Source organism: Pinus tabuliformis, chromosome 8 (assembly GCF_031772625.1).
Source record: "Pinus tabuliformis cultivar Carrire ecotype Pingquan chromosome 8, CPIR1, whole genome shotgun sequence".
Taxonomy (NCBI): Eukaryota; Viridiplantae; Streptophyta; class Pinopsida; order Pinales; family Pinaceae; genus Pinus; species Pinus tabuliformis.
In genome coordinates this window covers 1,529,320,162-1,529,333,343 of record NC_142294.1, presented here as the reverse complement: position 1 = coordinate 1,529,333,343, position 13,182 = coordinate 1,529,320,162, and the positions used below count along the sequence as shown (strand labels likewise).

Here is a 13,182-nt window from a genome sequence, read left to right as displayed (position 1 = left end):
CTACTATAGTCCATGTACTATTTTGAAGCAGGCTAGTGTGAATGCATGTCATCTAGGAAGCTCAAGCGACATCATAAACTCAAGCCCATCTACTATAGTCCATGTACTATTTTGAAGCAGGTTAGTCCATGTACTATTTTGAAGCGGGTTGGTGTGAATGCATGTCATTTAGATTTGTCTTGTTAGCTTTTCCTCGACAATGTGGTTAATGTTAATCATCTCAAGCCTTATGAACCTCCTATTTTGGAGGAGGAAGTTCACATTTCCCACTTGTTAGCTTTGCTTCCACAATGTGGTTAATGTTAATCATCTCAAGCCTTATGAACCTCCTATTCTGGAAGAGAAAGTTCACATTTCCCACTTCTGGATTTTTAGCAGTTGTTGGAGGAGGACACACGATTAGACCTATAGCAGCAGTTATGATGTATCTTGATGGGCACCAAACCCTGATGGGCACCAAAGACAGCTACCTTAGAAAGACACAATGTTAGACTTGTAGCAACATTTATGACATATCTTGATGGGCACCAAAGCCAGCTTCCTTCTTAGGACAAATGTTTGTCCCAGGTTTCTTAATAGTTAGTTGTAGGATAATGAAGGCATGGTTAATCTTAAGCACTATGCATTTTTTATTTTTCTTAGTTAGCACTCACTTTGCCAAAACAACTAATCAACTAATCAAATCTCATCTTAGGTAAAATATTATAAAAGGAATTTTCTTAGAAACATAAGAATGTTTTGGGAATCAATATTCTTATGCTTATGTTTGCAAGTTTTCATCTTCAACATTTGAATGTTATGGCTTATCAATCAGCCAACCACTAATGTAGGGAGGCATATCCAGTGGTGTAGCAATTTACAGATGGGAAAGAGGTTGATATTACCTCCAGAGCTCCCAAAATATGCAGTGATTTGGGAGGCATATCTAGTGGTGTAGCAGTTTGCAAATGGGAAAGAGGTTGATATCATCTCCAGAGCTCCCAAAATATGTAGTGGTTTGGGTCGTCAGATCCAAGAGGACAAATTAATGACAAAGTATGCACCAGCGTAATAGATTTTTATATGTCACGATTCTTCCCCAGTTTATGCCTTACGGCGTTTCCTTTGCAACATCTGGTGCAATTGCTAGTATATAGTGATTTTAATTTTTTTAATAAAAAATAATTAACAACCTGAACGGAAATGTGAGATAAAGAAATGTATTTACGTGCAAGTATTATTCAAGGGAGGCCATTGCAGATTAAATTATCTAAGTTCCATTTAGAACCAGGGCCGTAGCCATAATAATTGAGGTCATTGTCATCATACATTCAAAGCAGAACATCACAAATTAAAATAATGACGAAACTAACTCCCATTAAAGCCACGTGTTTAAACATTATTACAGAACTTAACTGTGTAGTAATATGATAAAGCAGGAGAAGCTTAGCCCGTAGAGGCCAAAGTTTGTCAAACAAAGGTAAGTAACTGTGTAGTAATATGATAAAGCAGGAGAAGCTTAGCCTGTAGAGGCCAAGGTTTGTAAATTGACAGGATAAACAAAAGGGGAGGTGCCATTAATGTAGGTAAGGGCTGTGAGGTGGTGCACATTGGATGTGGGGTGGAATCCATCGAAGAAAAAGTAGTGTGATGCATTGGCGCAAGTGCGAGCACCTCGAAGGCATAGTATGCCCGGCATTAAGCCCCCTTGGGACTCACAGCACGCCTCGTCCACGTTCCTAATTCCTGCATTCACACCAACGAAACAAAGCAAACGTATTTAGTCACTCAACTAAGCAGCAGCTGTGGGTCTATTGGGTAGAGAACATACATACATATATCATCTATATCTAACCGTAGTGAGTGGGATTTTTATATATCTGAAGGGCGGCCTCGGTGGCATTGTTGTAAATGAAATGTGCATCCGAATATAGGTGTTGAAGCGTTTGAATGGAAGAGAAAATTTTGGTATTATAGGTGTGGACATCGTCCTTCATAAATGAGATGCATCCATCCTCGTCTTTAGTATTGTTTGGGTACTGCCACAACGCATAAGGTGTGCATCCGATGGGTGGAATGGCCGTCACTGCAAACTTTCTAGCGCCCACCTCATATAGATTCTGCATAATTCATCATCACAAGGATTCATTCATCACTTTTTCGCATCATTCATGTTACGAATTGAAATTGAATTGTCATAGCTGTAGGTGCTCATTCATGTTACGAATTGAAATTGAATTGTCATACCTGGAGGTGCTCATTCATGTTACGAACTGAAATTGAATTGTCATACCTGGAGGTGCTCATTCAACTGAGAAATGAGGAGGTCACTGAATTGCCCAGGGGAAAGCGTGGCGTACAAAGGATTCGGCGGTCTCGAATAGTAGGTGAGAAAATAGTCGTTGCTTCCGGTTGTGATGTAGAAGATTGCTTTCGAAATGATTGAAGAGGACACGGCAGTGCCCACCTTTTGTTCCAATCTGTTCTTCACATCCTCGAAATTTCTTATCTGCCGCGGCATACTATAATGCTCTCCCTGTAATCAAATTTATAATCAATAAGCATAACTAAAACATATAATAAAACCCAGCTTCTAAATTGGAAAAGGTTTTTAGTCTAAATATGCTAAGTGTGAGATGTATTTTTAATTTTGGTTATCTAAAATGGGTTTTGAGTTTTTGATGGTATATATGGATTCAGTATCTTGAAAAATATATAGGGCACTTGAATTGTGAAGAGTTTACAACTCAAATATGTGATTTTGTGATTTTAAAAAATCAGATGGGATTTTGCCTAAATTAAATGAAAAATATGTAGAAAAACTTTTCAAAACCAATAGCCATCACTCATATTATTGGTGAATGACCAACAGTGAGGATAGTCACTATTCGTGAACGCTGGTTGACTCATCACTGTCATTCAAAAAAAATCATGCCACATGGAAATATCAATTGGTGGTCCTAAGAGGCTAGACTTCACGTGGCCAAATGCCTTTGAGTCATGAGCAATTAACCTATTTAGTAAACCGGTATGGGGAAAAGAGTTGGGTAGAAAGAAGAAGTATTACATTGAGGAATTCAACCCTATGTGTGATCTACAACAAAAAGAGTTCATTGGAGGTAGCATTCCGTGAAAGGCAAAGGTTCTTATTGCTCAATTAAAAACCAACATGCATCCACTTAGGTGTGAGGTTCTTATTACTCAATTAAGAACCAACTCGCATCAACTTTGGTGTAAAACAGGGGGTGGAAAAGGCCTAAAGAAGCTACGATGGAAAAAGCCTAAAAAAACTTGGGAAGAAGGGGTGTGTGCATTTTGCACATCTTGGAAAAGTTATGGGAATATGTTTTATTGACATTGTCTTTTTAACAAGGGGATTGTTGGAAGGTTGAGCCAACTCATCATCAATTTGAATAAAAAAAGAAAAAGATTGAATTGCAAAAGGCGAAAGCAAGGAACTAATAGTCTCATAAAACTAACTAATAGTCTCATAAAACTAATAGTCCCATAGACTATTGTTAGTCTAGTAAATGTTAAAAGTTTATTTCATTTTCTCACTTACAAAAACAAACTCTTAACCCAGCTAAAACAATTTTAAAACATACTCCAAACCCATCCAAATGTATATATTATTTATCAATTAAATAAATATTATAAATAGTAAAATAAAATTTTAAATAAATTAATAAAAATAAAAATAGTCGGCTTAAGTAACCTTGGTACTTTACCTTAATAATTCTATATAGTTACGAAGTTTCCGAATGTGGCATTTTTTTAATGAAATTTGGACTAAAATCAAGTGTATATAAAAACGTTGACTAAATATTTTGTTATAAAAATTGAGATATAAACTTTACACAGAGATGGCGCTTTTGAGATGTAAAGAATCTGTGTGTACTGGGAAATATAGAGAATCAGATGCGGAGAGGAGAGGAGAGGTTAGAGTTGAAAGGTATACGAAGATAAACGCTAGAGTGACAAATTATGCTGCATTGCATAATGGTAATTTGTAATTAATAAAAAAAAAGTAACTTACAAAGATATTTCCAGTGACATCAAGAATGCCAGATGCAGCTGATGCAAAGTTTACCCCGTGCTCGATATTGTCTCCCGCACTTACATAGGGAGGTGGGGAAGGTAAGCTTAGTGAAGCAGCTGAAACAAATATAACGAGAAGTCATTATTCAGGACATGAAAGCTGCTGCAAATTGCAAATGTTTAAAGCTTCAAAAACAAAAAGAGCGAGACAGAAATTACCGATGAAGTCTGTAGTTATGGGACCGTTAGAAAATCTCCCCCCAGAAGACGACGACGACGATGATCCATTTGCACTAGTCAAGTCCTGACCATAGGGAGGAGAAACCGGTCTTGCAATAGTCAATAAACCGTCGTTATTTCCTGTGTCCAACAGAGAATCTCCAAACACAAATAACGCCGGAACCTTGGAGGTGATATTTGAACAGTTGCTGCATCTCAGTGCCAAAACCAAAGTTACTGCCACGATAACAGTACCCAAGAGAGGAGAAGCCATGATCATCGAGCAGGCCTAGAAATTAGAGTAGAATAAAAGAGATGGAGCGTAAGCAGATATATGTAGGAGAGCCGTCTATTTCTATGGAGAGATTATTGATTGAGATTATAACGCACTATCCGTCGTGGGAATGTGCAAAGTTTATATTGGCACAGATGGGTGTGAGTAGCTGAAGCTCATCACATGCTCCTTCAATGCGTATATTGTTTTCTCATTAAAAATCCCAACTCCTATTTGGCAGTAGATTGAAGGAGCCTTCGATCTATTATTGGAATGTGACAGGGCCGGGGTAGGTAACTACCTCAATGCCCCCCATATCAATAATTTCGTGGGCCACATACTTATAGTTCTCATGAAAGTAAAATTCACTTCTTTCTGAAATTCTTTTTATGCTCCACCCAACCAAAGATATAATTAATGCAATTAAATGCCTACAACACCTCTGCTTTTCTACTCCAACAATCTTTTCGGTTTTTTATAACTTGCTAAACTGAAAAATATGCTGTACAATAATTTGGAATATATGTTTTTAGATTTAAATGTTTTTAAATTTAAAATTTTAATTTATGTAATATTGATTTAAATTTAATATTCTATATATTAATTTATATAATAATTATTACTTTATATATTATTTATTATAAATATGAATTTAATGTATTAATTATTATAAATATTAATTTAATCTATAGACTATTATTATTTATAGCATATCTCTCTAAATAACTCTACTCACAAAAGTTTCTATTTAGATATCAACTGTTAATTTAAATAAATAAACAGTAAATGAAAATATATTATTTTGCTTTTCACATGTCTAAATAGTTTATTTGGACATTCCAAATTACTTTACACCTCTAAACACTTAATACACATATTTAATGTTTTTTTGTAATATGATTTAATAAGCATATTTAATTTACCAAAATATGGTGTAATAATATATAACTGGTTTAAAATCTAATCATAGTTAATTTGTATAAATGTATATATGTAAAGTTTGTATTAAAGTTTAACTTTATTTATAACATAAAATTTTAATTTTAAAAATTGTTTAAATTAAGTTTATTAAATAAATTTTTTAAATTTTTGAAAAGAATATATATATATATATATATGTATATGCATTTTTATTCTAATATATTTAAATATTTTCATAAATTTATGAAATGTTAAAAATAATCCATTTAAATTTTTTAATTGAGTTTTATAATTATTATTATTATGAATCTGTACTCTATCATATTATAGTTTTTACATGCTTTTGTCATAGTAGAGTTTGATTGTTTTAATGACTCTTAGTATTTTAATGATTCTCTTGTCCCATATTTTGTATCCAAGTAATAAACATTAGTGGCATTAGTCATAGTTCTTTAGGGATGGTTCTTTATTAGACTATATCATTTTAAGTATTACTAAACATCATTCTTATAGTTAACAACACTATGTTTGTTTAGACATGCTTAAAGACACATGTTTACTTGCCCTTGTATTAAACTTTTAAGTAGATCTCTTTAATAAAAACCTTAGGTGTAAGATATCATATGAAAGAGAGAATAGGAACCCTCTTAATGAGATTAAACAAATCATAAAATGAGTGTTTTATTAATATAAAAAAGAGATGTACATCAACATTTCGATAAAATTCTTACTCAACTAACTCATAGCATGAGTTTTAGTTTGACTAGTGACTTTAGAGGAATTGGCTTTGATAATGTTAGCTTCTTCAAAGGTGAAATTATTTTTTCTAGATCAATGGGGTTCCTTGTCTTAGACTCTTTTAGCACATTTTCTTATTTGGGGATGTTCATCTCTCTATGGTTTTTTCCTCACCCTACTTGGACCCAATTTCTAGATAAATTCAAAGTAAAATTCTCCCAATGGGGAGCTCAATGGTTGAATTCATCTAGAAGAGTTGTTCTAATAAAGTTTATTCTCTCTGATCTTCCCCTTTTTCAATTAAAAACTCTCTTAAGTAAAAAAGGGACTAGATATTCTCTTCTTATGGAGATAAGAAATTTCCTATTGCAAGGAGGGAAGTCAAATAATTTTCTTTTTCATTTAATAAATTAGGCATTAGCAAATACCCAAAAAATCCATGGGTGTCTTGACATGAAAGACTTATCTCTCACAAATTTGGCTTTGGGTAGAAAATTGCTTTCAAGATAGATTGCTAATAAAAATGATTTGTGGAAGAAGGTTTTGGTCAAGAAATACTTATAAGGAACTAGGAGGAATTGCTTGGAAACACCTTCCCAAGTTAAGGGAGGTTCACAGATATGGAGTCTCATCTCAGTCGTCGTCCTATTAATCAAATAAAGATTATCTTGGATCCTTGGATATGGACATGAGATAAATAATTGGAAATCCTCCATTTTGCGGAATTCTCCTCTTGAAAATCGAAGATGCCTCTTTCCTCTTCAATAATGGCTTTTAGGTAGAGAAAATTCTCTTTCTCCCACATTTCTTCATGGTCTAAAGATGGAGATTGGTTTGGATGGTATTGGGGAAGAGTACCCCCTCCTCTAACCCCATTAACATGTGATTTGGAAATAATGTTGTATACATGTGCTCCCTCCTCCTTATCAGTGATATACCAGTGGGGATAGGTTCAATCTATTTACTCAATAAAGCACAGTTACAATGCTCTACTTTTTCTATATGGTTACATCCCTCCTAATGCTGCAATGCGGTCCCACATATGGAATTCTAATAGTCCTCCTCATGTAATTATATTATTTTGGATGTTGGTTCACAAAAAATTCCTAATAGAAAGAAATATCTATAAAAGGGAAATTATTAGGCCTTGTAGATTTTCCTTATGTAAATAAAAGGAGGAAACCATCAAACATTTATTTATGGAATGTGAATTTTCTAAATATTTGTGGGACTTTTCTTTAAAAGGAATTTATCATAGGATTATCTACTTGGTTAGTACATCTCAATTCATAGATTCTTTGGAAAAAAATTATGTGGGGTCCCTTTAAGGGAGATATCTTCTAAAATAATTTGGTAGGCCCTCACTAAATTCATTTGTTGGAAAATTTGGTTGGAAATAAACACAACTATATATTAGAGCTCTTTCTCAAAACCTCTATAAGTGCGAATTATATCTTCCTCCTTACTAGTTGAATCTATAAAATATAATCTTATCTCCATCTTTTGCTCTCATACTTTAGATGAAATGGAAGAAGCTAACTCTATAGCTTCAATGTTTAAGAAGAGTCCCCTAAGAAAATAGGTAAGAATCAGACTTAGTAGCTCAGAATCTCGGAGGAAGAATTCTTCGTTTGGCTCTCTAGTTGGGAAAATCCAATTCTCCTTTCTAATGGGGCGTCAAAATCCAATCCAAGCATGGGGTGATTATCAATTTCCTTATAAGAATTTGAGAAGTTTTGTGTTCTTGGGGCCTTATAATAATTTCAAATAATCAAGGAAAGTCATACAGATTATATCAATTACTCCTTCATGCCTTATCTCTCAATTCCAATAAGATAATTGTTGTGAGAGACACATTCATTCTTATTTCTCATCTACAAAATGGTTTTTATCCTAGAGATTTAATATTAAAAATTCTCCTTAATGGGATTAGAGGATTGTTTCATAAGTTTGAGCATAATGAAAGTATTCACATTTTAAGGAACAACAACTTAGATTCAAACCAATTAGCTGACATAGGTGTTAAGTTAATCCAAGGAGAGCTCATAATATTAAAAAAAAACTAAATCTTTGATCCCTTAATGGAAGTTTTTAATCTCCTTTTTTGTTGGTCGTTAGATATAAATCGAAATGGAAAAACTAGAGGCAAGCAACATGGTAGTTTGATACAGTGAATTTGTTTCCTATTGTAAATAAATGGACCTTAAATCGTTATCATTCCCCTTCTTAGTTGATTGTATGAAGTCATGTTTGTTTGCTCTAGTTGTAAAGGATGCACTCTCCCCCATACATTTTTCTAGAGCAAACATTACGGGAGACTATGTGATTTTGTAAGAGAAATTATGGTTGCTCTCTAGTCATCATCATAATGATTCAAGATTAGTTGTGAAGGAGGTATATCCCATGGAGGTTGGAGGTTGGGTGTGTTAACATTTCTGTGTTCAGGTCTTTAAACATGTGATTTATTTTAGTGGATTGAATTCAATATCAAACAATATAAGAAATTTTTAGGGACACAAGAGGAAGATGGTGATGAAGTAATTGGTATAATGAGGCTTAGGATTCATTATAATTAGTTTGTTTCTTCTTTAATAATGGAAATGGAGCAAATATTAGATCATAAATCAAAGATCAATATGATAGAGGATGAGATGAGGATTATAAGATGCCAAATGGAGGAAATTAAAATGTAGTTAGCCAAAAATAGTTAGGATCCCTCTCACTTAGTCAATTCTATGAACATGAAGACTGTGAAGGTCCCATATCTCAATGAATATTTGACCAAGAGATGGACAAGATGGAGGAGCTAGATCCTAAAGGAAAAGACTCCAAAAATTAGATATATTATTTCATGAATTATATTTTTTAAATGTATTTAGGAACCTTTTGTAAGGTATTTACTTATAAATGCATTAGATATTTTGGTGTGTATATAGAGGAAAATTTTGAAGAATGGTTAGTCTGATCTAAATTAGATGCATTTACAAATCCTATAAAGCCAATTTTTTACCGTTGACGTCCTCATGGACTTCTCATATTGATTTATATAATATAAATTTTACAATTATGATTAAAAAAATATCCAATATCAACATTATTATCGATATCCTCCACATATTCAATAAAAAATAAAACAATAATATATATTTAAAAAATAAGCAAACAAACAAACAAATTATAAGTGTAATTGAAACTAAAAATTATCTCGCATATGTTTGATGGTAAAAGAACTTAAGTCTCTAACCTTCCATTATCATTATTCCATATATTCTTTGAAACCTCCATTATCATTATTCCATAGATCCCTTGAGAGAAAAAATCATTTTATATTTATTGTACATACATGATTTTTTAATCTATAATCATAAGATTGAGAGGTAATTGGTTGCATTAAGTTTTGCATATTAATTTATTGCAACCCCACCCTCATATATGTTGAAAATAGCAACAAGAAATGCTAAAAATAGCATTTCTAAAGATAGCATTTCAGGATATTCCAATTTTAATTTGTCCTTGAATTAAAATTGAGAATTAAAATTCGAATTTAGTTTCACCAGCTGTTTGAAAAATAATTAATTAATTCATCTTGAGTTAATTAGTTTGAGAAATTCCAACATGAAGTCTTTGTGAAGTCATGCAATAATTATCCCTTTGATTAAGGAAGTTATCCCTTAATTAAGGAGATAAGGATGAGTTGTATTTGAGTTGTAATTAGTTAGCTCATTTAACTGAGTTAAGTCCAGTTAGATTAGTTCAAAATAGTTTGTTGAACCGATTGTTAGTTCAGTCAGTTAATGCATGCATGCATGAAACTAGTGTACTCCAGATAATTGAATATCCTCTCATAAATAACTCATGCATGTTAGTTCAGACAACGACACAGTTGAGATTAAAGATAGGGACATTGTACTCTCAGTTAGAGGATTTTTCCTATAAAGGAAACTCATCCATGCAAAAGGAACAAGGTTCCTTGAGGATTGCACAGTTTTATAGGGTGTGAGATCAGTGTTACACTTGGTAATAGTAGGATCACCCAGGAGAAACAACACAAGGAAATAGGAGGCTTGGAGGGCAGAGGAGAAGGTTTGTGAGAAGCCTTGTTTACCTGTGAGCATCCAGGAGGATTGTACTGAGAGATGGCTAGCTATGAGAGCTAAGGCTTTGTGTAATCTTGATGTATTTCCACCTTGTATGATAATACAGATAGTGGGGTTTTTAGCTGAGGCTTTCACCAGAGTATTCTTCTATGTTTCATGTGTGATTGATTCTTCTTCTTTGTTATATGTGTTCTATTTGATCTTGCTCAAATCAATTAAGCTTCTACAAGTTTGATTGTAGAAGTAGATTAAGTATTTTGCTTTAGTACATTGCATAATCAATTTAATCTACAGTGAGATTTTCTACATGGTATCAGAGCAAAGGTGATCGAAGATGTGAACAATATACTAAGAAGCGAAATTCGAAGTTTGAAGTTCAGGATTGAAGGTACAAATCAAATTCATCTCATACTTCAGGTTGGTCAATGGCATTCTATGGCTTAAGACTCAAGTATGCATTGGATGGAAGCTTGAATTACATAGCATGGAAAGATCACATGGAAGCAATAAAATCATTGCATGTGTAACAATGCCAACTATGATAAACCCACCAATCCACATATGATGTGTGAATAGAGAGAGTTGGGTACCATAATCAATAGCTAGGTATGGATAGGGAGGCATCGAATACATGTGGTGAGCTACAACAATAGTTAAAGATTAGAAGACAATTGTTTGAAGGATTTCATTGATCAAGAAATCCCCAATCCAGCTGCAGCTAATGCACAAGAGTTGGATGAATGGAAGAAGTGTGTGGCGAGGGCAAGACAGATCATCCTTGAGGGAGTTCGAGACCATATTGTCTCGAGTCTCCATGGGAAGGAGACTCTGTTTTCAATGTGGAAGACATTGAAGGACTTATATCAGAACAGTAGCGACTAGAGGAAGCTGGCACTGAAGGACAAGCTTCAAAAAATCAAGTGTGAAAAGGGCGACACTATTTCTACATATCTGAACAAGCTCACCACCTGCAGAGATGAGATTGGAAGTGTAGGAATAATGTCAGCTGATGATGATATGGTGAGTCTTGCTCTCCTCGGTCTTCCTAAGAGCTGCCATAACTATGAGGACTCAGTGAATGGAAGAGATAAATTGCCGGATTGGGAACGACTATGGTCAGATCTCATGTAGGAGGAGATCAGGAGGAACACACGAGATGGTTCTTCATCCAAGTAGGATGAAGAAAATCTGGCCTTAGCAAGTAAGGCAAGGAAAGGGAAGGAGAAGGATTCTCATCCCAAATCGAGTTCTTCTCATGGAGGGAAGAAGGGTGACAAATCTAAAGTGAGATGTTTTAATTGTCATGAGGTGGGCCATTATGCAACTAATTGTCCATCGAGGAAGTCCAAGAAGGGATACTCGGAAGGATCTGAAGGTGAGGCATTGGCCTCTTAGTTCAAAATGGACTTCACTCTCATCGCATGCATGGTGTCTTCAATGATGGGTTGTGGTTGGTTTCTTGACAGTGGAGCCTCATTCCACATGACCGACAATAAAACTTTATTCAGTACCTTGGAGGATAAAGACCTCAAGATACTCATAGAGATGGGTGACAATGAAAGGTATAGTGTTTCAGGAGTGGGCACGGTTACTTTTCAGACGGAGCATGGAGATTCTATCACCTTGACAGATGTGAAGTATGTGTCTGGACTAAAGAATAACTTTGTATCGATCATGATGTTAGAGGACAAAGGCTACGATGTTGTCTTCATTAAGGGAAAGGTTTTCCTTAGACACATCACCACGGGACAGGTGAAATAGATCAGTTCACGGGTACAGAACTTGTATGCTCTTGAGGTTCAAGATGCATGCAAAGCCTTGAGGAGCAAGGCCAATGTTAGAGAATTGGTGGTTGAGAGGGAGAGTAAATTACCTCTCAACATGCAGCGCCAGAAGAAGTCTCAGACAATTATGGAGGAGCCACATTTGAAGAAGTCAGTAGAGGGATCACATGTAGCCATACCTCTAGGTGTGAGGTGGGGCGATGTGAAGTGATAGACCAATGAAGGTTGAAATAGCCTGGGCAGGATCCTTGAGGTACCCAGCCTCTTTGATTAAACCTTGCTACGGGAGCCCGACAAGGAGTAACAAGACTAGATGAGTGGGTAGAGACAAATGCGAATGGAGCGGTAGAGGGAGCTTCAGCATTAGAGGGTGTTTCTAGCCCAATAGGGAGTTCAATTGGGAGATCAGTTACTTACTTCTCAGTGTGATTTATGTAGTCAGAGATCAAAGTGACAGAGGCTAGAGCAGTTAGATACTAAAGAGCACAGAGGTGCATAGTTTTTAGTTGATAGAGGCACTAGCATTCAGAGACTTTGATGACAAAGGCATCATTCTGATTTAGGTTGTATATTTTTTGGTTCCAGAGTTGTTGGAGCAACAAAACTTGAGAGAAGTGTTGCATGCAGAACATTCCAAAGGTTCATGATTAGGATCGAGTTGAATTCCTTTCTTGTTGAGAGGGAGTGTTGAAAGTAGCAACAAGAAACGCTCAAAAATAGAAATGCTAAAAATAACATTGCTAAGGATAGCATTTCAGGATATTCCAATTTTAATTTGTCCTTGAATTAAAATTGAGAATTAAAATTCGAATTTAGTCACACTGGCTGTTTGAAAAATAATTAACTAATTCATCTTGAGTTAATTAGTTGGAGAAATTCAAACATGAAGTCTTTGTGAAGTCATCCAACAGTTATCCCTTTGATTGAGGAAGTTATCCCTTAATTAAGGAGATAAGGATGAGTTGTATTTGAGTTGTAATTAGTTAGCTCATTTAACTGAGTTAAGTCCAGTTAGATTATTTCAAAATAGTTTGTGGAACTGATTGTGAGTTTAGTCAGTTAATGCATGCATGCATGAAACTAGTGTACTCCAAATAACTGAATATTCTCTCATAAATAACTCATGCATGTC

At 34.7% G+C, this 13,182-nt stretch overlaps 1 protein-coding gene across 2 annotated transcripts; it reads right to left on the bottom strand.

Moving 5' to 3' along the window:
* Positions 1-1,330: 1,330 nt before the first annotated feature.
* Positions 1,331-4,606, bottom strand: LOC149241752 (GDSL esterase/lipase At3g53100-like). Of its 2 annotated transcripts, none has more exons than XM_089367582.1 (5): positions 4,237-4,606; positions 4,016-4,134; positions 2,273-2,515; positions 1,835-2,099; positions 1,331-1,725 (listed from the first exon to the last, which is right to left on the bottom strand). In XM_089367582.1, the coding sequence occupies exons 1-5, from the start codon at positions 4,514-4,516 to the stop codon at positions 1,499-1,501; spliced, it is 1,134 nt and encodes a 377-aa protein (XP_089223708.1). In that variant the 5' UTR covers positions 4,517-4,606; the 3' UTR covers positions 1,331-1,498. The 2 variants fall into 2 exon arrangements, with proteins under 2 accessions (XP_089223708.1, XP_089223709.1); XM_089367583.1 differs by having other exon boundaries at positions 1,588-1,725; positions 1,815-2,099; positions 4,237-4,605.
* Positions 4,607-13,182: the final 8,576 nt, after the last annotated feature.

Bases quoted from the DNA above. Each gene is read 5' to 3' on its own strand.
- LOC149241752 (XM_089367582.1), bottom strand. From the start codon at position 4,516: ATGATCATGGCTTCTCCTCTCTTGGGTACTGTTATCGTGGCAGTAACT. The intron at 2,516-4,015 runs GTAAGTTACTTT...ATTTGATTACAG, and splicing joins ATGTCACTGGAAATATCTTT to GGAGAGCATTATAGTATGCC. The intron at 2,100-2,272 runs GTATGACAATTC...TGAATTATGCAG, and splicing joins AGTTGAATGAGCACCTCCAG to AATCTATATGAGGTGGGCGC.